General features: G+C 48.2%; 1 protein-coding gene and 1 long non-coding RNA gene across 9 annotated transcripts in view; one reads left to right on the forward strand and one right to left on the reverse strand.

Annotated features, from left to right (window-relative positions):
- CPEB1 (cytoplasmic polyadenylation element binding protein 1) overlaps positions 1-17,914 on the reverse strand; it is a 46,193-nt gene extending 28,279 nt beyond the window's left edge. For 2 of the 8 annotated variants that reach the window (XM_024561723.3, XM_024561721.3), the window contains exons 1-2: positions 17,779-17,914; positions 7,592-7,766 (exon numbers count right to left, since the gene is read on the reverse strand). In XM_024561723.3, coding sequence (XP_024417491.1) covers positions 7,592-7,766; positions 17,779-17,793 — 190 coding nt within the window. In that variant the 5' untranslated portion in view covers positions 17,794-17,914. Of the gene's footprint in view, positions 1-7,591; positions 7,767-10,301; positions 11,118-17,116; positions 17,235-17,311; positions 17,527-17,778 lie in introns of those variants that run through there. The other 6 variants (XM_045196463.3, XM_045196465.3, XM_045196466.2 and 3 more) reach the window with 6 other exon arrangements.
- Positions 17,915-17,926: 12 nt separating this feature from the next.
- On the forward strand, positions 17,927-25,559 carry LOC123479843 (uncharacterized). The gene is made up of 4 exons (XR_006655600.3): positions 17,927-18,487; positions 21,529-21,726; positions 24,286-24,389; positions 25,061-25,559. It is a non-coding gene; the product is annotated as an uncharacterized lncRNA (long non-coding RNA).
- The last annotated feature ends 13 nt before the right edge of the window (positions 25,560-25,572 follow it).

The raw sequence follows: 25,572 nt of genomic DNA on the forward strand, positions 1-25,572 counted from the left end.
AAATTAGATTTTATGGTTGGCATTACCACAGGCAGATTAAGTTAAAAATCTATAGACCCAAGGTTTTGACAAAACATACTTAAAGCAAGTTATAGGATAAAGAGCATCTTAGAATATTGTATTGGCAAAGGTGTATTTTTATGTGTTCTTTTTTAATTTATTGATTTCTAGAGAAAGGAAAGAGGGGAGGGAAGGAAAGACGGGGTCAGGGGGAGGGAGAGAGAGAATCATTGATTTGTTGTTCCACTTATCTATGCATTCATTTGTGGCTTCTTGTATGCGCCCTAACCAGAGATCAAACCTACAACCTCAGTGGATTCGGGATGGCGCTCTAACCAACTGAGCTACCTGGTCAGGGATGCAAAGGTGTATTTTTAAATTAACAATACTTCAACTTTCTCAATTCTTCAGATAAATTGAATACCTTAAATAAGGTCTCTAAGTGAACGAATAACAAACTTATTAGTAGTCATCTGAAATCTACATAAAGCATTCTTGGTATACTTCCAGAGAACTAAGAAATTCAATGACAGCTGACTTAGGTAACAAATCTCTTCACAAATTGGATGGTTTTCTAGTTCCTTCTTCTCAACAAATATGCAAAAGTAAATGGAACTGTCAGCACACAAATGACTAAAAATAATGACAGATGACTGATTTTTTTTTTGCACAAAACTCAAGTTCAAACAACTGAATGACCCTGCTCTTACAATGCCTTCACGTCCTGCATGCTTGTTTGTGTGAACAGGTTTCTCAGAGCCCAGATCTATAAACACAAACAATTGGAATGTACGTGGTATTGAAAATTCTGAGTCACTCCAGGAATAAGTGAATCATCTAAAATTACATGAGGTTTTTAAATGCCTCATTTATCTCGTTAAGAAGCTTTTCCAATAAACAATGATTAGCTAAAGAATAAAATTGTATCAAAATCTGTCACGTTTAGGTTGTGTTAATCAGTTGCCCTAGCAATCAATGCCACAACAATTGAGACTTCAGTCACAGGAAATCATTTAAAATTTCAATTTATGTGCTATTTCCGTTGCAGAGAGGAATAGCGTGATCAACAGAAGATGCAAGTGTAAAGTATTACATGAGGATAAAATTCTGTGGGAGAAGCAGACTAGAAATACGAGTAAAAAAAAAAAAAGACAAGGAATAATGAGAATTTTCCCACTGTTAAAGAACTGGCTCACATATTTTGAAAAAGATAGTAGGTACCAATCCCTCTACTATTTTGATTCTACTGCATACATTTTTACTTACAATGAAAATCAGGTATCAGGTTAAATGTGCCAAGAGTACTGTATATTTTTTAATGTTTTTTTATTGTGATAAAATATGTGTAACAAAATTTTAGCATCTTTTTCAGTGTACAATTCATAGACATTAAGCACATGTACGCTTTTGTGCACCAATCACCTGTATTCACTGCCAAAACGTCTTCATCTCAAATTGAAACTCTGTATCTGTGAAACACTAACGTCCCACTAAGCCTCCAATAACCGCTCTGTAATTTCCATTACTCTAGGTTCCTCACAGAAGTAGAATCGTCTAGTATCTGTCCTTTCTGACTGGCTTATTTCACTTAGTACAATGTCTTCAGAGTTCAGCCATATTGTAGCAGGTGGCAGAATTTCCTTCCCTTTTATGGCTGAATAATATTCCTTTGTATGAATGGGCCACATATTATTTTTCCATTCATTTGGGTTATTTCCACCTTTTGGGTATTATGAGTAGTATTGCTATGAACATCGAGGTACACACGTATCTTCCCATCTCTGCCTTCAATTCTTTTCATATATACCAAGAGGTGGAATTGCTGGGATCATATACTAACTGTTTAATTTTCTTAGAAACCATGTTTATCACCGCGGCCGCACCACTTCCATTCCACAACACACAAATGTTCCAGTTTCTCCTCATCCTCGTCAAGACCTAATATATGTATTTATTGGTCAATGACCATCCTTATGGGTATGAACTGGTATCTCATTGCGGGGTACATTGCTTTTTACAAAAACAAGATGTATATAAACAAATGTTTGAAGATGCTGCTGTCTACTTCATGAATCCCCAAGGACATGTTTTTAAAAACGTCCCCCACAACAGGTTTTTGTTGAACTGCTTCCTCCTATGCCATCCAAGGGGTCCTGAGGGCAAATATCGTCTTACAGGTTCTGCTCATGAGCCCTGTGCGGGCCCCCAGGTCTGACCCAACCTGGGCCAAAACAGCCCACCCCTGGGACCACAGAGACCCGTCCAGCTGTGGACACAATGCACGCCGAGCTGACCGGGAGCCCTTCTGTGAGACTGTTCCAGCTGGCTCTAGTGGAGGAAGGACCGTTACCTGACTTCATGCCGCAAGAGGATGTAAGCACAGCCCCTTCCTCAGATAATAGGAAACTGTGCAACAAACATGAAACCCAGGGAGAGAGGCAGCAAAGAGACGGTCCTGACAAAATCGGAGGCCCTCAAATTCAGTGTCCTTAGTTTTTCAGAGATTTCTTCCTATCCTGTGACCTATATACAAACCAAGAGCCTTCCAACACATCCCACATTCTGCTAAAGTTAGTTCTAATGAGGTGTTTGATCATCTGCAAGTAAGAGTGTTCTGTGTAATTCAGGCCCTCTGGCAGGGACTGACCGAACGAGTGATCATACAGCAGGAGGGGACACTCTGGGACAAAGCCCCCAGTGCCCCACCAGGTGACAGAGACAGCCACAATGGAAAGCAGGGAAGGGGCTAAACACCAGCTGGTCAGACCTCTTCTTTACTGAAGAGCAGACGAGGCCAAGATGGGGCCAAACTGACAAAGCTACTAAGTGGCAGAGGTGGGACCCAAATCCAGGGACCAACCTGGTCTCCTGCCTCTCTCCTGCTCTGGGGCACTTTCTCAGCCCAGGTCTACACTCGTACCATCCCAACAGAGACTTGCTTTAATAATTTTATAAAATTAGCCCTGGCTTGTGTGGCTCAGTGGATTAAGTGTGGGCCTGTGAACCAAAGGGCCACCGGTTCGATTCCCAGTCTAGGGCACAGGCTTGGGTTGCGGGCCAGGTCCCCAGTGGGGGCACGTGAAAGACAATCACACATTGTTTCTCTCCCTCTCTTCTCCCTCCCCCCTCTAGAAATAAATAAAATCTTTTTTAAAAAGTAAATAAATCTTGTTTTTAAAAAAAATAATTTTGTAAAATTATTAATGAATCCTTTCTCTTTTCTCTATGTAGGACCCCCTGGAGCTAAATCCATCCCATCCTACCAGGAGTTCACTTCCTAATACCTGCTCCACCCAACTCCTAGTGCCCCCACCCCCGCACCCTCCTCCCTCAGCAGAATGTCCATTTCACATCCTAGTGTTTTCAAGTTTCCACTGCCATGTGCACATACCATTCTGCACTTGACACTTTAACTTACTCTCCATGGAGAGCAATAAAGAAGGCAGCTGACCCAACTCCAGCTCCATCTAATCTATGGCGTCCAGTATGGGAGTTTCTGTAGCAGAATGTCTTGAAGACCCAGGTCCAGAAATACAGCATGCTGTCCAGGTGGTATCCCCAAGTTGTATGTAAAACTAGTACAACCCAACCACAATGAAATGTTACTTTCCCTGAGGCTACAGTGTTCAAATGTCAGGTCTGCAGAAGGTCCTTGAACCTGACACCAAACTGGACCCCTGACAGGGTCAAATCACAATAGATCTACCAAATGTCACAGCTAGTGATTTTAAAAATACCAGTTGCTTCCATGCAGTACAGAAACAGAGTGTACATTAGTACATCATTCCTGGAGGGTAATCTGACATGTGCCCAAAAGGCTTTAAAAGGTACTTACTTAATGAAACAATTTACTTTAGAGATTTGTACTATGTCCACAGGCAACAGTTTTACCTTCAGGTACTTCTACTACTGTGTACTAGACACCTATCAAGGCAAACTATCTCCCATAGTGTGGAATTCTTAACATTTTGTACCAGGAACCATTTGGCAGTCTGCTAAAGCCTATGGGTACCTTCTAAGAATAATGTTACTAAATATGTAAAATCGTGATCATCATTTTGAAGTAGTGATGAGCAAAAACAACATTTCAAGATATATGTGCAATGACTATAAAGGAGTAAGACTCAAAATATCCAATCATCCTACTGATGATGGTTATTATTGCCAAAGTTTTAGGTCAGCCTAATGTCGCTGTGATATGTTGCTTACCTTTATGACAGCAAGAAATGCTGTATTTCGGTTACACATTGGTGGGGGAAAAAAAGATCTAAGCTTTTATAACTGCCCAAGTTACCTGACTCTCTAAATTCTACCCAGGGACCCAGGTTAAGAATCCCAAAATGCATCTATCTACACGATAAAATGCTACATAGCCTTGAAAAAGGCAGAAAATGAATGACAGAAAGAAAAAAAAAAAGGCAAATTACTGCAGAGTGTGTTCAAAAAGTTCTCACCTTAATAAATATATAAGAAAAATACTGAAACACTAAAATGTTATGAGTTCTTTTCTATGGGTAGTGGGGTTACATAGGGTTTTTTCCTTCTAGTTTGTCTGTTTTCTTCAGAATTTTTAAAAAAGATTTATTCATTTTTAGAGAGAAGGAAAGAGGAGGAGAGAAATTTCAATGTGTAGTTGCCTCTCGCTCACCCTGTAGTGGGGACCTGGCCTGCAACCAGGCATGTGCCCTGACTGGGAATTGAACTGGTGACCTTTTGGTTCGCAGCCTGCACTCAATCCACTGAGCTACACCAGCCAGGGCTCTTCAGAATTTTTTTTACAATGAACATGTTGTAACAAGAAAAAAAATATATAAGATTTAACATTCCCTAAATAAATTTGAAATTTTTTTTTAATTTTTGAAGATTTTTTAAAATTTATTTTCAGACAGAGGGGAAGGAAGGGAGAAAGAGAGGGTGAGAAAGATCAATGTGCGCCCCCAACTGGGGACCTGGCCTGAAACCCAGGCACGTGCCCTCACAGGGAATCAAACCCTCAATCTTTCAATGTGCAGGCCTCTGCTCAATCCACTGAGCCACACCAGCCAGAGCAAAATTTTAAATTTTTACAAAGAAAAGTCCACACTAAAAAATTTTAAGTTTAACATTAAGAGTTCAAAAACAATATCAAATTAGGTTATAATTAATATAGTACACCACAGAACATTAAAAACAGAAGGGTACCTTGGAGTCTACAAAGTCCTCACCTCTCCTTTTCACAGGAGAAATGCCCTCCTTGGTATTGACTCCAGAAACCTTAACCCTCGACCTCTGCACAGTGCCCTCTCCCCCAACAAGTGCACTCACTTCTCCTTCAGTCAGACAGACATAAAACATCTGCATTCAGAAACGGAACCTTCACACTAAAGCAGGAGTGACCCTGCCTGTGATCGAGAGAATCCAGCCTCAGTGTTTAGCAGCAAAGCCCGGACATTCCAGCAGATGGGGACGGGACCATGCAGACCGAGGCTATGGAAATCCCACATCACATCCCCTACCTCATAAAGTGAGTAAAAGGGCAGAGTCTGCAGGAGGGGTGGAGACCAATATCACAGTGCATATTTCTCTTCCTGGGTTGTCTCCCCCTCCGAATCTGCACTGCAGCACTTCCGGTCCAAGGGGACGGAAGAGTACCAGCTACTTGACCACAGCCTTTCCTACAATCCCTTGAGGTCCCCTAAAATGCAGTACTATTTCCTCACCTGAGCCCCAGGAGAACCTGTGAGGCAGGAGGCACAGGTACCACTCTACCCTACAGTTGGGAAAACGGTCTCACTGTCCAAGGTCAACCTTAGAACCCAGGTTTCCCCACTTTTTCAAGGTACTCTTCCCACTGTACCTCTCCGATGTGCCCTAAGGAGGATGAAAAGAGGCCATAAGGTATCTCTCTTTTAGTCTGACCACCCACTGGCCTGGGCAGGGTACACGGACAACCCCTTCACCAGAGCCTGGCACCTTCCCAGTGACACCATCCAACTCCCTGGCTGAGTGCAAAGGTACACTCCTCCCGGCGCCTCTCTCAATAGGCACAGGTCCCTTCTCTCACAGGGTTCAGCAACCTGGCCTTAGCTGAAAAATACTTTGCTATGAGCAAAAAAAGCTTCCAGCATGTGTGAAGTAACCCAGTGAGAATTAAGCCATTGTTGATTTAATTCTCTTACTGGAATATAATTCACACAGTTTTTCCTCAAAGGAGAAAAACAGAACATGTATGTAAGAACTAAGCAGATTCTCTGAACTTTTAACTCAGCATAAGCTAAAGGAGAATAAGGTTTAGCTTATGACTTATTCCAAGTAACAAAATATATATGTATTTTTGGGAAGTTAGAAAAGACAGAACTCCAGTCCCCCACGACCTTCTCTCAATTGCCCTCCAGTATAATTTAATAGAAACAAATTCTAAAATTACCCTAAGTCAGTCTCCTTCTCAATGAACCTCTCCCTCAAACATTTAGCTACTTTATGCTCACATGACCCTACATCTTTGTGGGAATTATTTCCAAGGCCAAGATTTTAAAAATAAAAATTTCCTAACTAAAATTGAGCAATCGCTAGCTCTTGAGAATCCCTGTTGCCGCCACATTTTTTTCAAGGTCCATTTAAAAAATTAAAAGTATGTTCGCTTTCATATAAAATAACTCAAAAACCATTCCATCAACATTCTTATAACATGTTGCAACTCCCACAGAAAAAGATTAGGAAACTATTAGGTCACCCAAGCCTCCTTGTGAAGGCAGTGTCAGGCTCAGGAGATGCTGAACTACACCGTGGAGTGATCCTAAATATCACACAAACGACAGACATGTTGCCTTCACTCACGTGTATAAGCAACTAAACTACCCAAGAGCTGCATTGACCCATACAGCAGCCCCTGGTCGCAGGTGCCCACTGACCACTTCGACCACAGGGAGCTCAAACTGAGCTGTGCTGTAAATGCACACACATACAGTGGGTTTTGAAGTCTTAGTACTAACCAAAAAAATAACATCTCATTGATAGTTTTATACTGATTATATGTTGTCACAATATTTCCTATATGTTGGGTTAGATAAAATATTAATTTCACCATTGTAACTTTTTAAAAAAAGAATTTGGGGTTGTTGTTTTTTTATTTTTGGAGAGAAGGGAAAGGAAGGAGAAAGAGGGAAAGAAACATTTATCGGTTGCCTCTCGTACGTATTCCTTCCAGGGACAACTCTGGCATGTGCCCTGACCCGGAATCAAACCAGTGACCTTCTGCTTTGTGGGACAAAATGCCCAACCAACCAAGCCACCCTGATCAGGACCACCTTTTTAACCTTTTTAATGTCACTACCAGGAACTCTATAATTACATGTGACTCACATTATAACTCTCTATAAATAATCCTGTCACCTTTGACTTGTCCTTTTTTACCCAATTTTCTTGAGTATGGTAAGATAGATTTCTGTATTATAATCAAAGGCAGTCTTCACCCAGGGGACACCCACCAGGAAACGACAGGAGGCAGGTGTTGCTGGAGACTCAAGGCCATCCATCACAGGCTTCACAAGGAGGCTGCCAGAATCATCTCTGCACACAGGCCCAGAGCACCAAGTTTTCACATCTGACTCACCTGGCAGATGATCACGAACTTCTCGACTGATGGGCGTAGTGCAGACTCTACTGAAATCCAGAGAGTTATCCAGTATGGCATTTATCCTTTGAAAGATACTGGCATTGCTACACGTGGAGAGGGCATGTGCCTCCTGGTTGTCCCAGCAATCTTTGATCCTTCCCGCTTCCTCCTCCTAGACACAGAGCAGAGACATTCAGGGTATCTACACTCCTTACCACAGATGGAGACTTCACACCCCCTTCCCCCCCATCCGACACCATGAGTTAGAGAACATCGTAAAAAGGATTTGAGTTTCCTGCCTATGTGTTAAAATACTTAGAGAGTGCTTACTGTGAGCCCTGAGCAAACTGCCTCAAGAACCTTCTCCTCTAATGGGATGTATACCGGAGTTACCTTGACAAGGTGGCAGCGGCACGAGCTTTAGACCCAGACTCCCGGTTCAGAGCCTGGGGGATGTCTATACAACAGCCTATTATTTACCAATAAAAAGGAATGAAGTATTGATGCAAGTTACTCCATGGAGAAACCTCAAAATTATTATTCTATGTCAAAGAAGCCAGTCAGTCACAAAAGACCACATATTATACATGTTCACTGACATAAAATGTCTAGAATAAACATGTCTAAAGTAGATCGGCTGCCTCACACTAAGGAGGGGAGGAGATTAGGAGGTGGTGGCTAAAAGGTACAAAGTTTCTTCGTGAGATGGTGAAAATATTCTAAAAATAGATTACTGACTGCAACTCTGTAAACACACTAATCTAAAAATCACTGACTTATATATTGAAAGGTGAACTTTATGTACATTACTTCTCAATACATGTGTTTAAAAAGTGTAGTTCAGCCATTTATTGGCCATTATTCAACCTCCGTGCCTCAGTTTCCCCATTTGTGAAATGGAAAGAGTGTATCTATCACCCTCTTGATGAAATACATTGAATACATAGTAGCTGCTATTGTTACACCTGAAGGTACAGTCACAGCCAAAGACGTGGGAAGAGTGGTCCAAACACCACACAAATGAATTGTTTAAATGAGTTGTGTAATTCTGTGTGGTCAGTAAAGGTACATACAACTCATATAAGATACTACCAAATGAAAACAGTACTCCTGATATACAACTGGGAACTGCACCCCCCAAAAAAGCGACTCTTTGGGTATCTAAAGCTCAGTAAACACTGCCACCACCCAGCAGGTGCCCTAGACTGAATCTAGGTACGTACTTCATTCTCCAATCTGCCTCACTCACCCCATCCATGGCTCAACATAGGAAGTCACAAAACATTGGCTGACAGACCCCCTTTAAGGGGAGTCATACTCATCAGCTCTTCATTCCCAGTTACCTTGGGGAAAATCAACTAAAAACAGACTGAGTAAGGAAACAAGGACCTAAGATCTCACAGACTATTCAAGTCCAGGTAAGCCTGAGAAGGACCACAGCATTTAGTTTTGTGAACCCTGCCAGATGGCCTTGAAGGGACCAACTTGAGTCCCTTATTCTCAAGCTCTTGAAAAGACCCATGTCCTCTGCGAGCAGTGAGGACCAGAAGAGCCCCCAGTCCATGACACAGGCCTTTCACAGGCCTCAGTTTCTCAGAGTCTCCACTTCACCAGGGCAGCTGCAGAGGCCAGGACATAGGCACTTAAAATCTTCCTGCAGATCTTCTCTGGCAGCCGTGTCCCTGACTCGATGCCTTATGATTAACGTGCACCAACTGCCTGCCACCTACACTGAACACCCGAGAGTAAGCAGATTAGAGAATCAACCAGAAAAAATTTTTTTCAAGTCTAGAAAGAACTCAGAGCTTATCGTGTTGTGAGCAACTACAGCACAAACTGCTACGTGCTGTACATGGTCCTCTAAGGTGAGGGGGCTCGGAGGAGAAGACTGTGCCTGGAGTGAGGGTAGGAGGAAGGGCTGAAGAGCATGGGGAACAGCAGGACAGCATCCGAAGTGGTCCAGAGTGTGGAGCATTTGGTACAGAAGAGCAGACGGGAGAGGCAGCCTTGCCCGCCAGGCTGAGGAGTTAGGGTTATGTTCTACAGCAGAGGTTCCCAAACTTTAAAATCTCCCTGTTAATATGTAAAAGTTAACCTGATTTTAATTTACTGTAAGAGAGGTGATATATATGGATTCCCAGGTCCTGGCCCCGCTTACGGGCAGGTCAATGACAACTGCATGTGAGTGTTAGACAGAGACCGCGAGCAACCACATGAAAGGTGGAGGCAGGAGAGTCAGGGAGGACCCACCCCCCTCCCCAGTTGGTTATCTGGGTAAAGATGCAGACCTGGAGGCCTCGGGGGCGGGATGGAGGGTGGGGGGAAACCTGCTTCCCCAGGAAGAAGGAAGGTCTGAGAATGTTACCATCTGAAGCACTCTTAAAAACCCTAATTGGGAGGATGCCTGGCCAACCCTGCTCACTGCCCACCCTTCTCTCCACCCTTCTCTCAAGTATACCCAGTCACAGATCCAGAGGACTCAGTGACATTCGAATAGAAGCAAATGAAGTGTTCCATTCATACCCAAACTACGTGACCACATCACTAAGTACCCCATAGTTTGCCTTGAGTAACCAATTTAGAAGGAAAACAAACAAACAAAAACCCAAGTCAGTACCATCAGATGGGAACAGTACGTGTACAAGAGGCACAGGAACGCCGTCTCATAGGATTTCTGTGAATACACCGGACATACTGGGCACGGTACCTGGGACATAATTATGTGCTGAACAGCTGGACGTGGTGATCGTAGTGTCCTTGCTATGACACCAAGGGGTCAGAGGCCACCACAGGGATCCTTGAAGAAAAGAATGTATTTGCTCATAAAGGGGAAAAAAGGTACTAAAGACCCAGGCCAACTATTCCTTTGAAGACCCCAAGTCCTTTCACGTCAAAACTTGCTAGTCAATTGATTTCTTTGGCTAATCAATTGATTTTAAAAGCTTAGTTGAAAGATTAAAACCTAAGTCAGACTGCCTAAAACCTGAACCTGCTAGAGAAGGCAGTGTGATCCTTTCAAACTCTAGTAAATGAATTCATAGTTTTCATTTTCAAAACACACACCTTCTATCCACCCCTACTCTGTATATTTTTATCTGAACTTTGATCGATTTATAGATGTGACTTCATGCCCCAATTTTACCCCAAGGAAAAAGAAGTTTTCTTTTCCTTGGTAATGCTACTATTGCCTGAAAGCTTTCACTGTGATTTTTGGCATATTTTGCCATAAAGTGAGATCATTTGAAGCTTCTTTTGACCTTTATTTTGTCTTTCATTATGGATGGGAGAGTAGGCTTTAAGGCAGACCAAAGACTTGTCAAGAGAAGGCAAACCTTAGGATCAACAGGAAAAGATAATTGGCAACGCCAGAGGAAAAAACAGTAATTCTTACTGTTACTGGCTAAAAATGGCCTCAAGATAAAACTAGTTATACCTACTTACTGTCAGAAGGAATGGTTTATGAGGAATCTCTGCTAACACAAGCTGTATTTTTTTAGTAGGTCTCAATTTCCCCCTTTTCAACAGGTAACACTTGACACTCCCATCACAAAAGAGTGGCTTCCTTCCATAATAATCGTGGAAGGAGAAGGGAGGGGAGGGGGGACTACTGTCATGAGAAAGCACCCTCCTTTGCCACAGGGGACAAATCCTCCCCAAATCTGTGATTCACTGTTCTGGAAAACAAGAAGACAGGCTTTGGAGTAGAAACACTAACTTCACCACTTGAAGTAGCTTCTCGGAGCTCCGGTTGTCTCAGGTATACCATGCGGTGCCACCTGCTCTGCAGACCTTGTGGTAATGAGAAATGTATAAAGAACCTGGATATGCTCAATAAATAACTTATTAGTGACAGATGTCCCCCAATGCCCCACAGTTAATTAAGTCACTGTTAGACAGAAGTACACTTTCAACTATTCACCCCAGTCAAGCTCACCAAGAAGCATACGTACTTATTCAGCATGTAACTGGACGGTTTGCTGGTTTTGGGGGTGGGTTTCATTGTGTTTCAATTTTTTGCATTTCTAAAACATTCAGAAGCTTTGGCGTTAAGAGACTTTCCCAAACCCGGGCACAACGAGGTGAGCAGGAAAAGCGGCAGGACAGCAGAGCTGCCACAGCCGCCTGAGCAGCAGGGCTCAACTCAGCCTCTTCAAATCCCAAACCTAAGGAAGTCTGCGTTTCATCCTAAACTCTTGAATGTAATCAAGCAACACCTCACTAGTCACTCCTGGAGTAGGGGGTAGGAAAAGGCTCCCTCACCCACAGCTCAGCACTCAGCTTGGCGTACAACTGTCCGTGATGACCCAAGGCCCCAGAGTTAATGGGACGTGTCCGGGAGCAGCAGGACCACCAGCGTGGCAGAGCCCCGCACAGAGTGGTGGGTGTGAACAGACAAGCCCAGCATCTCTGTACTGGGGCCTCTCGTGGCAAAAGATAAATAAATAAATAAATAAATAAATAAATAAATACCATTGAAACACAGTTCTTTCCCCCCAAAGAACACTGGAGTATAGGTGGGGGAAAAAATCAACCGATTGGGCGCAGGGGAGAGAATCAGATTAGCCCCAGGGGAAGAGGAAACAGGGCATAGGTTCTCCTTTTAGACCTGTCTAGGGTTAATATGCCTCAGACAGACAGGCTCACTCAGGAGGCCGATCAGAGCCAGGGGGCTCCAGAACAACCAGAGCTAAAGAGTTCAACCTAGAACTCAATCACAAAGAGAGAACTGGGGCTACAGGAACACACAGGCCCTCTGTGTAAGAGGACAAGGACGAGCCAACAGAATGAACCATAGGGAATGTGGCATTCAGGGGAGGAGGAAGCCTCAAGTGCCAAGACAAGAAGAGATCAGATAGAAACAGGGTAGAGGCTATGTGGGGGGAAGAAGCCACAGAGTCTTGTGAACCAAGTGGGAATTTTAAGTGAAATGGTCAAGATACATAACAAAATCTAGAACTAACAACACTAATCTGGAAATGAAGAGACTTGGGTTCCAAGTCTGAGTCCACTTACCGTATAAACTTAGAACAATTCACTTCTCCTTCTAAGCCTAATTCTCCTTGTCCATGAAAATAAGAGTCAGACATGACAACCTGGTCTTGGTATCACCTCCAAGTTATTATTCCTGGGAGACAGCTCTCTAACACCTTTTGAACTTACAAAATTACAGCTTTAAAAAAAAGTCTCGGGAGAAAGGGCAAACTCAGGAGACAGATGGTGTCAGAGTCAGAAGCCAGGAGTACAAAACCAGAATGCAGAGAGCACAGGTGTTTAGTAAGAGATTAAGTGTTCTGTCAAAAGGTGGGGGGGAACCCACCTTGCCTTTCCAGGTAACTGCTTTCTTCCAACAGACAGCTACTCCCCCACCTTGATCAAGGGAGACCTCAGGCCAAGGTGCTACACCTGTCGGGATGGTACCTATATCAGTGTATTATGCTGCCCAAGAGTAAAGAAACCTTAATACTAATATAGTCAAGTTACTCTCAGAAGCAACAGCGACATGTAACTGTGACCCATTTTAGCACACAAATCAATCTGTAGACCTGTGCTCTAGGGAGTCTCCAATTACCTCAAGGCAACTCATCACAAACACGGGCCTTAAAAATCAAATCAGTGTTAGCTCACTAAAACCTCAAAGTGTGCCCCTACCATGCCGGATAGCAAAACACAAAGTAGATTCAGAGGTTATGCGTGCCTGAGCATCTGTGCAATTGAAAGCAAGGCCTATGTAGTCAGGAATGCCACCCCCAGGCCTGTGTTATTTAAAAGACAGTAGATATTAAGGAAGCAAAATAATTACTAACAGAAGCCTTTCAAAATCCAAATAGCAAAACTCACTGAGGGTTATGTTTACAATGAAAATTTAACAGTGAAATTTGGATACAGGCTCGTTTTATAGGAAGTCAGATAATTCTCTTATGAACTATCACATACATTACGTACTTTTTAGTTCAATCTTTTCTGCCAGTTTGTAATTGAGAAATGCTGTATTGGGGGGTTCCTATCGAACATAAAAAACTTTTGGGATTTGGAATCTGTCTTAAAGAAAATGAAAAGCTCTCAGGAGCGGGTCTAACTAAAAACAGGCAGCAACGGCAAGAGAGAAAACCAAGAGCATTTCCAAAGCTGTGAAGTGGGGGACAAAAGCGGGGGACAAGCAAAAAGCTTGCTTAATAAACCCTGAATGGGGCCATCAGGGCTTCTTGGTTTTACCTCAAACAGAAAGAAGCAAAAATTCTTTCTGTAACCTCCTCCACGCCAACCGCAAGGTCCAACTACTTTCCCACCCCTCTCTCTCTACCTTCCCACCCCCCTACCTGGCCACTTTCTGGCAAGTTCTCCTCAGAGTCAATACAGCTTAGATACTGGCTAGGAAAAACAAATATGCAGAACAGGATGGGATTAGCACAGCTCTTCCACAGGGGAGAAAATAATTTGTTATCTGATCCCGTGTTTTACTGCCTCCACCACTAGCTACTGAAGACAATAGCCTCAACATTCATCTCCAGGTTTGGTACGCATTCCTACCCCAAACTTTCAACCAGAGCTACAAATTCACTAATTAATTTTCCTTTTAAACAAACACATGGCGATTTTGGAAACAGTGATTTCACTAGGGGACCTGGAGGCAATGAATGAGAAAATCTGCAGATATGACCTAGCATACGAACTCTAGAACACCAGCAGAGGGCTGGTTTAGCCACCCTTCCCCTTCACCCCCAAATTCCCAAACACTCAACCATGAGAACTTGGGGACTGATCTGTAAAGGCAGCTAGAGAAGCAGCTGGGGATGAGTAACATTTTAAAGTTTCCATCTCTCACAAAGCTTCCCAGACCACAGGTTTAAGAAACACAGAGAGAGAGAGAAAGAGACAGAGAGAGAGAGACAGAGAGAGAGAGACAGAGAGAGAGACAGAGAGAGAGAGACAGAGAGAGAGAGAGAGAGAGAGAGGGAGAGAGAAAGCAGCTATGTAGTTTGTATTTGAGTCTGCATTCTCACGGAGAAATCTTTTTGGCAAAGCCTGCAAGTATGCTCTTTGGGAATAAGACACAGAAGTAAAGGTAAATATCCCTTTATGTTGCTAGTGTGGCTGCGTACACTGCTGGGATTCTAAATTTTGCCCAGAATCTAAGTCCAGACCCTCTTTCTTGGCGCAAGGCTATGTGATGCCCTGAGAGCTCATACCAGAAGATTCTCCCGGGTACCACTAAAACCGTTGTTAATTCTTTCTGGAAATCTAAGAGACAGGATTATGAGTATTTTAGCTAAAGGGAAGAAATGAGATTTAATAGATCCCATTGTCCTTTTGTAAAATTTAAAACAATGATATAATTTCAAATTTGCCTTGTCTCAGAAGGAAAAAGGTACTGAAACTGCTCCGAAAATGGCAAGTGTTTGGTGCAGAGCCTGGGAGGGGCCTGCCTGCTACAGATGTCACCCGGGTCCTCCCAGGATCAGCTAACGGCTCTCACACATCCGGGAATGACAGACACAGCACATTCCTCCTGCTGTCAACACCGCCACACCAAAGCTCAGGAGACCCACACAGTGAGCCTTTCCTGCCACCGTCCCTCCAACCCAGGGAAGGTTCACTGTGAGCAGCCCCAGGACCACTGTTTCCTATGCAAGGTGCAGCACTGACAACCCCGGGCCTCTCTCACAGACCAGAATACAGTGTCCTAGGTTGAGGGATGGCACCAGAAAGACCTAGGTTTACACCACGGTTTATCACTTAGCAGCCTCGTAACATTGGTGATTTCCGAGCCTGAGTCACAATCTGCACAACCCTGGGAGGCAGGGGGGAATGAAAAAGGGATGTTTCAAAGACAGAATGGAAACTGGCCCTCAGGTGGCATCCAATTTCAGAGATATTATCTTTGGTCCACACAGTGCTTACAATGTCTTAACTGCCTCATTTAAAAGAAAAGACCAGTGGCTTAACCAGGAACAAAAGCCAAAGATCCATCAACTCTGGGCTCACACTTCTGCACCGAGACACCAGCCCCAGGCTGCTCGCTTCAGAGACACCTTCCTCTCCCTCTATTCTTTCAAATTACTCCCAACCCCTGAGGAGATTTCAGTTTGCATCCCATTTTAAGTATTAAAAACAAAATAAACAGTGTGGTGACCCATGAAGATACTAAGATGGCTATTATGTTCACTGTTGGCAAGTCTGGTGTCTTACTACTTTTCACCTTCCTCCACCTCCTGTGACAAAACTACAGTGACGAGGACCCACAGCACCGACCCCCCACGAAGCACCGAGGACCCAGCCCACCATCGCCACCTCCTGCATCAGCCCCCCAGCGTCCTGTCTGCCGCACAGACCGACACAGCTGCCCTTGCATTCCACCCGGGAGACGGGCCCCAGATGATGCATCAGAGGGATGAGGATGCACTTACAAACGGAGCTGCCAACGTCCAAATCCTAGTTCTCTCAAGCAAGGGGGCATGAGCTGCCGGGTCACCCACGTTCAAGTGGAATCACCGTGACAAAAAAAACCTCAAGGAGCTCTGGAAAGCTGAGTGAGGAATGGCTGTGAGCCCGCACACCTGTCACCTGCCCTGAGGGGCTCCTCCCGGCACAGAGCTCCCCTGAGCGCTAGACATCAAGCTTCTTTCCACCAACTACAAAAACAACCCGATCAGGCACCGGCCCCAGCACCACCACGCCATGACTTCCGAGGTGTTGTTCTGCCTGTTCGGAGCAATTTATTTTTTTTAGCCTGTCTGTGTCCCTGGGCTCAGAGAGGACCTGAGCCCACGGCTACGAGCTATCCTCAGCAGACGCGCTCGCAGCGGGCACCTGAAGAGCAGACGGCGGGGACCGGAGGCTGGCCGTCCACCTGGGCCTTCGCATGGCCAGCTCCGCCCATGCGCCCCAGCCCCGCCGCTGCCTCGCAGCAGTTCGCTCCCGTGCCGGCGGGGTGGGGGGCAGGGAAAGGAGGCACCGCCAGGAGCCCGGCCCACGGGTGGGGTGGGGGGGGTGGACCCGCCGTCTCTCCCAAGTCCCCCCACCACGGGACCCCGTGGGAAGGGGCAGCACCTGCAAGGCGCACACGCGCGCAAGGACGTGCTCCCGGGAGACCTGGCCGGACCGGACAAAACACCCACGCGCAGAAAAGCCCCGCGAGGGCCGCCAGGGCCGACGACCCAAGGTGAGTCACCTTTCCTTGGTCTGATTCGCCAGGACCCTGGCACTCAGAGCAGGCGCAGCCGCCCTCACCAGCGTGCTGGCCTAGTGGGCAACCTCGATTGTGCCCCGCCACCGTCCCGCCGCACCTGTGGCCACACCTGAGTCAGCACCGACCCGCATCCGCACTGCGGCCCCTGGTCGGGTGCCCAGCTGAGGAGAATGTGACAGAGCCGCGGCCATATGCACGGGTCTCCTGAGGCCCGGCGCTATACCCGGGGCCACCACCCCACCCTACACGTCCCCAAGCCCCCGTGTCCCCAGGAGCCACCTCAGAACGCGAAGCAGAGTCGCACGTGCTCAGCCACCCAGCTGCGCGACACCCACCTGGCCAGCCCGGCCCCTGCGTCAATAGAACGTGTGAAGCCACGTGAACTCCTGGGCTAAAGAAGCGAGTGCAGCACGAGGGACGATCCCTCCGCCTTAAAGGAGCCGCACCGCTGCCGTCGTGGCGTTCGCGCGATGCCCGCCGCCAGGGGTCCCGCCCCACCCCGGCCGCCCGCCCAGTCGCCTGCCGGGTACCAGCAAGAGTCGCGGGGGTTGGGGGTGGCGGTCGCTGCGAGTCGTGTGAGCTCCGGCGCCGCGCCGGAGGTTTCAAGGCTCATGTGCGACGGCTGTGGGAGAAAGAAGGTTTCCGGGGCGAGGTCTTCCTTCTGTGCGCTCAACTCCAGTCTGGACAGACACTCGAGGCCACTGGGAGTCTGCACCGCAGCTCAGAGGCTCTATTGGCCGCCCCCAGAAGGGCCGCGGCGCCTTTAAACCCAAAGGCCCTGAGTCACGAGGAGACGCCCTGCCCCCCCCCCCGCCAGTCACCCCCTCAGCGAGGCCCCACGCCCGCGGGCACGTGACCCGCACCCCGCCCGGGCCCTGCTCGCACCAGGGCGGGGGAGGGGGTCCCGCGGACCAGCTGAGGCTGCGCGCACCGTTAGCTACCCTGGCCCCACGGCCAGGACTGCGGCCCCGCCCTGGCGGACGGCGGCGGCTCTTACCAGCGGGAACGCCATAGGGCCGGTGCGGTCCTGCGGGACGGACGGGCCGACTGACGGGCGGCGAGCCGGCGCGGCGAGGGACGCGCACACACGTGCGCACTACTATTGCAGCAAGCCGCAAACAGCGCCACACCCGGGACCCGCTTATAAAGCCCCGCGGAGCCGCTCCCCCAGCTGGATGCGAAACACCTGTGTCGGCCCCGCCCGGGCCTCCGCCCCGCCCCTTCCAGCGCGCGAGGCCGAGGCTCAGCTGCCCCCGGGAGCCCGGCGCCAGGACGGGAGCGGTCGCAGCTGCACCCCGTTGGAGGCCAAAGGCCCACACGTGAGCGCGCCACGCACCTAGTGACCCTGGTCAAGTCACTCATCTTGCTGGGCCTCAATTTACCCCTTGTGAAATAGAGCGAGGTTTACGAGCCCTGCCATGCAGCGGCGGCGATGCTTTGGGTCAGGAGAGCCCTTTTTCCGGTGTCCACGCTCCGCTCCTTCCAAGGATCCCTCCAGGGCGACAGCCAACCCTGTGCGTCCCTGTCCGAGCGAGCCTGCGCCCCGGCTCCAGCGGGCGCGCCCACACTTAGCCGGCTGCTCCCCGCGCTGGCAGCGGGGTGCGGACGTCCGGGGATTCCGGAAACTTCCAAAGACACCAGGGGTCTTCTCTGGACCGTAGTTCCCTGGAGAAACCGCTTCCGACACCCTTGCCAGACTACGATCGGTAGGTTCACGGAGAAGGGACAGGGAAGGGGTCACGGGTGAGAGAGGCGACCGTGGGCCGGGCCGTTGTCGGGAAAGGCGTCCCGGGGTGGGGTGGCTGGGGCAGGGGCGGACCGGAAGCCCCAGGTCAGCGCAGAGGTGGAGGTGGCACTCCAGGCGGGGGACACAGGGCAAAGGCGGATAGGGGGACTGAACGAGTGGCACCATCCGACCACCACAGAGGATAAGGCGTGCTGGCACCGCAGAAAGGAGGACGGGGCCCCGTTTGAGAAGGATAGGCCTTTATTTTGTAGAGGGAATTACTAACCATTGTAAACAGAAGAATGGGAGTATCAAGTTCTTTTAAGATGATACTGGAGACTTAGTAGAGGTTGCACAGAAAAAGGGGAGAAACAAAGAACTAGAACAAGGAGGAAAGGGACCAGCGTTTGTTGATCATTTCTGAGTGGTTTGCATGTTACCTCATCATCGGAACACATTTGCAAAGGACTTACTGAGCTCCAGGCTCCTCCTGGCTATTGGAAGCAGGGGCTGCTGCCTTCCTGGCAGGCTGGTGAGGCTGGCCTGGATCTCGTGGCTAAGGGGAGGTGGCCGGTAACTGTAGTCTTCTGCCTGGGGCAGTGGAAGGAGAAGAAATCAGTGGTGTGCCTAGTGTTTTAGGAGGATTAATGGGACAAGGTGGCCAGGGTGAGAGTCGCGCTGGAGAAGTCCTCAGGAGGACTCAGAGTGACAGAGCTGGCTCTTCTCCATCCACAGAATATCGCTGTGCAGGACTTGGTTGGGTTACTGAGATCAGGGGCAGAGGGGGATGGCTGCAGGGATAGGCCAAGAGGGTCCCTGGCAACCCTAGCCATCGGGGGCTTCTCCCTGCCTTTTTCAGAGCTGCTGAGCCATCCGCCCTTCCTCAAGCTGGCTCATTCCCGCTGCTGGGGAATGCACACCTCTGGTTCAGCATTGCTGGGCCCTCCCTTCTCTAGGAGCAGCCCGTCCCCAAGTCTCCCCCTGGCCCACAAACAGTACAGGGCAGCTACTCTGAGACGGTATGTCTGGCTTGTCCTCACAGGGGTGCCACACCCAGATACCTAGAGCAGAGGAGCCACACAAGGGTGGGCAAGAGCACCTAGAAGGTGCGTTGGAAAGAGCAATGAGCTGATGGAGGACCATCAATGAGCACAGCACCATGGAGGAATGAAGTCTTCCAATGTTAAAGGCAATCACTAACTCAGATTAACAGCCGAGCCCAGCCGGGCCAGGGCTCCATGCAGCTCCCTGGCTACCGACCTGTGATCCTTTCCATCCCTTCCTGGGGATCTGAAACCTGGAACAGGTATCTGGGAGCTCTTTCATGATTTAAACTCGCAGCCATAAGAAAAAGAAGGTACCTTTCAGGTGATTTAAAACAGAAATGTCTGTTGCCTAAACCCCTCCCCTCTTCCTAAACTTAAACTTCCTGTTGATGTAACAGAATAATAGCTGGCCTTCACTGAGCTCCTACTCTGTGCTTGGCACAGTTCTAAGTGGTTTTCCTGTGTGAACCCATTTTCCAGATGAGGAAACTGAAGCCCAAAGAAGTTAAGTACCCAGCTCAGAGACTCCCCACTAGAAGTAGAAGAGCAAGGACTCTAACCCAGGCAGGCTTCCAGCTTCAGAGAGTGAAGTCTTAGCCAGATGACACCCACAGCACCCCTATGTGTCCGCTTCGTACTTCCTGAGCCCAGAGCTCCCTGTAGACCGTGCAGGAATGGGTGGCTGAGTTCAAACACAGTCATGGCCTCATGTGTGGGTGGGCCCTTGCTCTCCATCCATATTGGCCTGGCCTGCAGCATGTACAGGGACAACAGTACCTCTGACTAGGTGTCCGCAATCCACAGGGCAGGCTGTGGAAAGTGGCAGAGGTGGAGATATTAAATGACTTGGTCAAGTCCCCACAGCTGGTCACTGGCAGAAGTAGCCGGAACAAACGGGCAGCATTATCCATTCTCCCTGTCAACAAACAGCCTTTGAGCCCAGCCTTGCCTGGCACCATCCCTGCAGTCAAGCCCCAGATTCACAGTCCAGGTTTTAAATGTAACTAACTGGCTGGACTAAGTTTTAAATGCACGTGGTAGGGGGACAGGAGGGACCCTGCAGTTTTTTACACACTCGGGTGTTCCACAGAAGGCAGACAGCTGAGAGACAAGAGACTGCTGGGAGAAATCATTTTCCTGGTTGGAAATGATCAGAAAGCATATTCACTTAGGAGCTCATGACCACAAGGTGAAGTGAGCTCACCATCTCTGCTCAACTTTTGCCAAGCTCTGTGCAGAAGAAACCACATTCTTTGTTTCTTTCATGTCCCTTTAAGTGGGAGAAAAGAAGGTGGATCAGCCCTACCTTTCATCATGCATGAATATCAATTTAAAGTGAGTCCGAAATACAAATATGAAAAGCATCATTTGGACGTTTTTTAGAAGAAAATATTAGGAGAATACTTTTATTACCTCAGAGTATCAATGAATTTTATAAACATGGAACAATAAGCACAGGCTATAAATGAAAATTGAAAAATTTGACCACATGGGAATTTTAAATTTTGGCTTGTCAAAAGGTATTTAAAACTGGAAAAGACAAGCCATAGACAGGAAAACCAGTATTTGCAATACATGGTCGACAAAGGTCTAGTTGCCAGAACATATAAGAACTTCTACAGTGAGGGGAAAAAAAACCGTAGAAAAATGGGCAGAAGATGGGGACAGGCAGTTGACAGTGATGGAAGCTCAAAGAGCCAGCAAACACATTTTAGGTGCCTACCCTTCCCACTCAGCAGGAAACGCCCGTGAGGCCACAGTAGGACCCGTTTAACTGTCTCAGATTACATGAAGTCGCACCATGCACTGGCGGGGCCACTGGCAGTGAGGGTATAGACTGGTTTTTGCTTTTTGCTTTTGTTTTCTACTTTTTATTTTTTTTAAATGTGCCATTTTTTAAATGAGGAATAACACACATTCAGTAGAGTGCACAACTGTTAAGTGTGCGACTGTTTTTGCCTACCTGTACACCCAGGTAACCACCACCCGCAGCGTTCCATCATGCCTCTTCCCACTTCGTACCCGCTCCTTGAGGTCACTGCTGTTCGTCCTGCTTTCCTCACCGATTCATTCTGCCTGGCCTAGAGCTTCATAGACGCACTAGGCTTCTTTCAGTCAACATGGTATCTGTGAGATTCATCCATGTTGTCACATGTTCGGTCCTTTTTTATTGGTAAGTAGTATTCCGTTATATGGATATACCATATTTTCTTGTCTCCTGTTGACTGGCCTTTGAATTGTTTCCCACTGGGAAATGATTATTAATAAGGATGCTGTGAATGTTTTCATATTCAGCTCACAGCTTACTCTGGTGAGCAACTAGATGTTGTCAAGTTGCAGGTGTGTATACGCCATGATCCAGCAACTCCACTCCTGGTTTAACAGGTTACAGCAGCTTTCATGCATGTTAAAAGAGACATGGGTAAAAATGCCAATAGCTGTGCTATTCGTAATTGCAGAAATAAAATAAACTAACCTGAAATGCCCACCAACAAGAGAGAGGGTCAGTAAATTGTGGTATAGGCATACAACGGAATACTATATAGAAATAAAAGTAAATGACATAAAGCCAGTTGTATCAACGCGGATGGCTCAGAAATAACGTGGCATGAAAAGAAGCAGGAGCTAGGAGCAAACATACTCTGCAGTGCCATTTATATACAAGTTTCAAACACAGTACACTGCTGTCATTCCGCCCAATACTAGGTATTGGCTAGGAACACTTCTGTATGTAACAAAAGTACAAAAAATGCATGGCGTTGATAAACACAAAATTGAGAATAACGATTTCCTTCAGGCAGGGAGGGAAGAGCTTGTGAAATGAGCGATACAGGGAACGGAGCAAATTCATAAGTGCTTTACTTGTTCAACCCAGCGATCTGTACACAGGTGGTTGGCATTTTATTCTTAAACTTGACGTGTGTCGTCGTAATTTTTAAAAAGATGAAGGGATGGCGAAAACTAAGGGAAGTGGTGTTCCAGAACGTGTTTGACTGTGGGCTGTGGGGAGGGGATGGTTTGTGCTAATCCCCTATTTCTGTGGCATACATACTCCCACCGCGGCTGATGTCAGACTACTAATACGACGCCAGCTGGCTGGCTTGCAACTCTGAGGACTTCCTGAAAGCATTAACACTCCGCTGGTGAGCCAGCACTCACACACCACTCGCCTCGAAGACTTTTGCAACATCCTCAGAGATGGGTTGAGGGCTGGACCCTATTTTTATTGCTGTCCACAAGAAATATTTGTCATCTCACACAATTTCTGAGAGTCAGGAATCCAAGAATGACTTAGCTGCGTGGCTCTGGCCCACGGTCTCCTGAGGTCGCAGTCACGACAGCAGCCAGAGCGGCAGTCAATGGGAGCACTGCCTACAGCCGGAGGATTTGCGTCCCAGCTCCCTCACTGCCTCCTCCCCTGGACGCCCCATAGAGCAGCTGGCTTTCTCCCCAGCAAATGAGAGAAAAAGAGATACACGGGGATGGAGGGGCAGAGACTTTGACCTAATCTCAGAAACGACCCCTCCGCAGGATCCTGCTGTTCACACACACCACCCCCAGCACACAGGAGGGGATGACAGAACGCTGGGGTCCTGCCACAGCGAGGCCTAGGCCAAGGTCACCTTGCCCAAGCCGGGAAGAGTTCCTTCTTCCCTCACATTCTCCCTCAGTCAAAACACAAGAAGACAACCTGCTTATTTCCACACTGCGCCCCTAGGTGGTTGGGAACGAGTCCCCAGAAGCCCCACAGAGCAGCATGTGCCATTGTGTCCACAAGTCCCATGTCCATGCTGGCCTCTGGGGTCCCACAGCCTTGTGGAGTCTGGTGCTGAACTGTTTCGAGGCTCTATGACCTCTGAGCAAAATAAAACCCTGCCCCAAACTAGAAGGAGGCAAGGGACAGGCATGTGTCACACTGTGTTTCCATGGGTTATATATTCTATGAAAACACGTCAGATTGCACACTTATGATCTATACAATTTTGTACACGAATATTATACTTAAAACCTTTTCTTAGCCCTGTCTGGTATAGCTCAGTGGACTGAGCATGGGCCTGCAAACCAGAGGGTCACTGGTTCAATTCTCAGGGCACATGCCTGGGTTTCGGGCCAGGTCCCAGTAGGGGGCATAGGCACGGGAAAAGCAACCACACATTGTTTCTCTCCTCTCTCCCTCCTTTCCCATCTCTCTAAAAATAAATAAAACCTTCTTTTTAAAAAAGCTTTGATTAAATAGTTCCAAAGACAGGGACGTGTGTGTGGGAGGATCCCAGACAGGTGAGCAGCGTTCTCTGAGCTGTTGCCCACCTCTGTCTTCCAAGTACCCCAGGGACACTGATGGGCGGCTCCATTCAGGTGAAATCCTGAGGTGCAAGAGGTGAAATGAGCTAAAATAGGAAGGTCCTTGGCACCCAGTAAGAAGGGACAGTGAGACGTTCAGGGGGTGTGGGCACTCTCAGCACTGCCCCAGGCCCAGCTGCGAGGCCTCAGAGACTAAAGCGTCCTCTGCACTACAGGGGCTGTGAGGACGGGGGTTCCCAAAGGTCAGGATCAAACAGTGCAGTCCTAAGCGCTTAATCCTGGTAGACGGGCCAGCGGGGCAGGGACAGGACAGCCCAGGGGGCCAGACCAGCACCATCAGGTGGATGACCCAGGGAGGTGCGCCGGCTTCTCTGTGGACGGTCCCCCTTGACCCCGCTCTCTATGCCTCTACCTGGGCGTCACCTTCCAGGCACTATTCACCATCCTCCTCTTATCCCTGGAAGACAAGCTGACCAGGCTTTGTCACCACAATTGCTGCTCAGTAAATGCTGGACGAGGAAGGAATGACCCAAGGTAGGCCTCCCCCAGGCCCTGTCATGTGGAGCTGTAGCAGAAATGGGGTGACCGAGAGGCCATGAATGTGGCTGGGAGTCAGGGAAGAAATGGGTAGTGAGGACCCTGGCTGTGCAGGGGCCGGACCCCCTGGTCAGAATTTTTCAGTTTCCTTTCCTTGTCTAGTCAGGCTAGGCCGGGTCCCATTACACACCCAACACCCACCCCTCTGATCTGCAGGCTATGCTGCAAAGTGACCTTCAAGCTGCCCAGTACAAGGTGCTGAGTGAGCACAGTGGCTGGATGCAGTTGCAGCTGTGGGTACAGCTAACCCCGCCCCTGGGCTCCTTACAGCTTCCTGGGCATCCCTAGATGGGTCTGCTCCCCAACCATCGCATTTCGCAGGTTGCTTTGGCCTGGCCAGACACTGAAGCCATTTCTCTTACCCATTTGCTGTCCTGGACTGGGCTCCTGTTCCCAGCCCCTCACGGAGCTCATTGTCCTCTGACCTGTCAAGGCCTGTGGTTAGTCAGGCTCAGACCACCCTGTGACCTCCTGGGTCCAGTTAATGCCCTACCCCACCCTGGCTGGGGGCACTTTCTGCCTCATCCACTTCCACCCCCCTCTCCAAAACCCTGCCTGTGCAGCTGTGTTTCTTTGGAAATCGCCCCCACCTTCTTCCTCACACACAGGCAGTGCTGATCCACAACCAGAAGTGGAGTCCCCCTGTTCAGGTGCCTCGGAGGTGGATCAGTTCTACCTCAGTGACAACAGGGACCCCAGGGAGACTCTGGGGTCCCCGGGCTCTCAAAGAAGCAGTGGCTCCAGCTGCTCTGCAGTGCCACAGAGCCCAGCAAGTCCCCGGAGCCAGAGGCAGGGTGTCCCCCGGCACTGCCTTCACACCTGCTCTACCCCGAACACAGCTGCTCAGGGTGCCTCAGTGTCAGGGCTGTGGCTCAAGAGCTAGACACCTGGCCCTGGCGGATCAGAGATGGGGGCGCACACCTCTAGCTCTCCCTGGGGTTTGTTCCTCAGAACCCAGTCCCTCCGGAGGTCCTGGGGCACAGCGTTCCAAGGTCCACAATGAGTTGGGTAGTGCTGAGCTCCAGCCCCTGGGTGGGGAGAGGGGGGCACCACAATGCATGTTAGCATAGCAAAGGCTCTGAGAAGGCCTGCAGGAAATAAACTTACTTATATCCATGAT

The sequence above is a fragment of the Desmodus rotundus genome, chromosome 10 (assembly GCF_022682495.2).
Source record: "Desmodus rotundus isolate HL8 chromosome 10, HLdesRot8A.1, whole genome shotgun sequence".
NCBI lineage: Eukaryota > Metazoa > Chordata > Mammalia > Chiroptera > Phyllostomidae > Desmodus > Desmodus rotundus.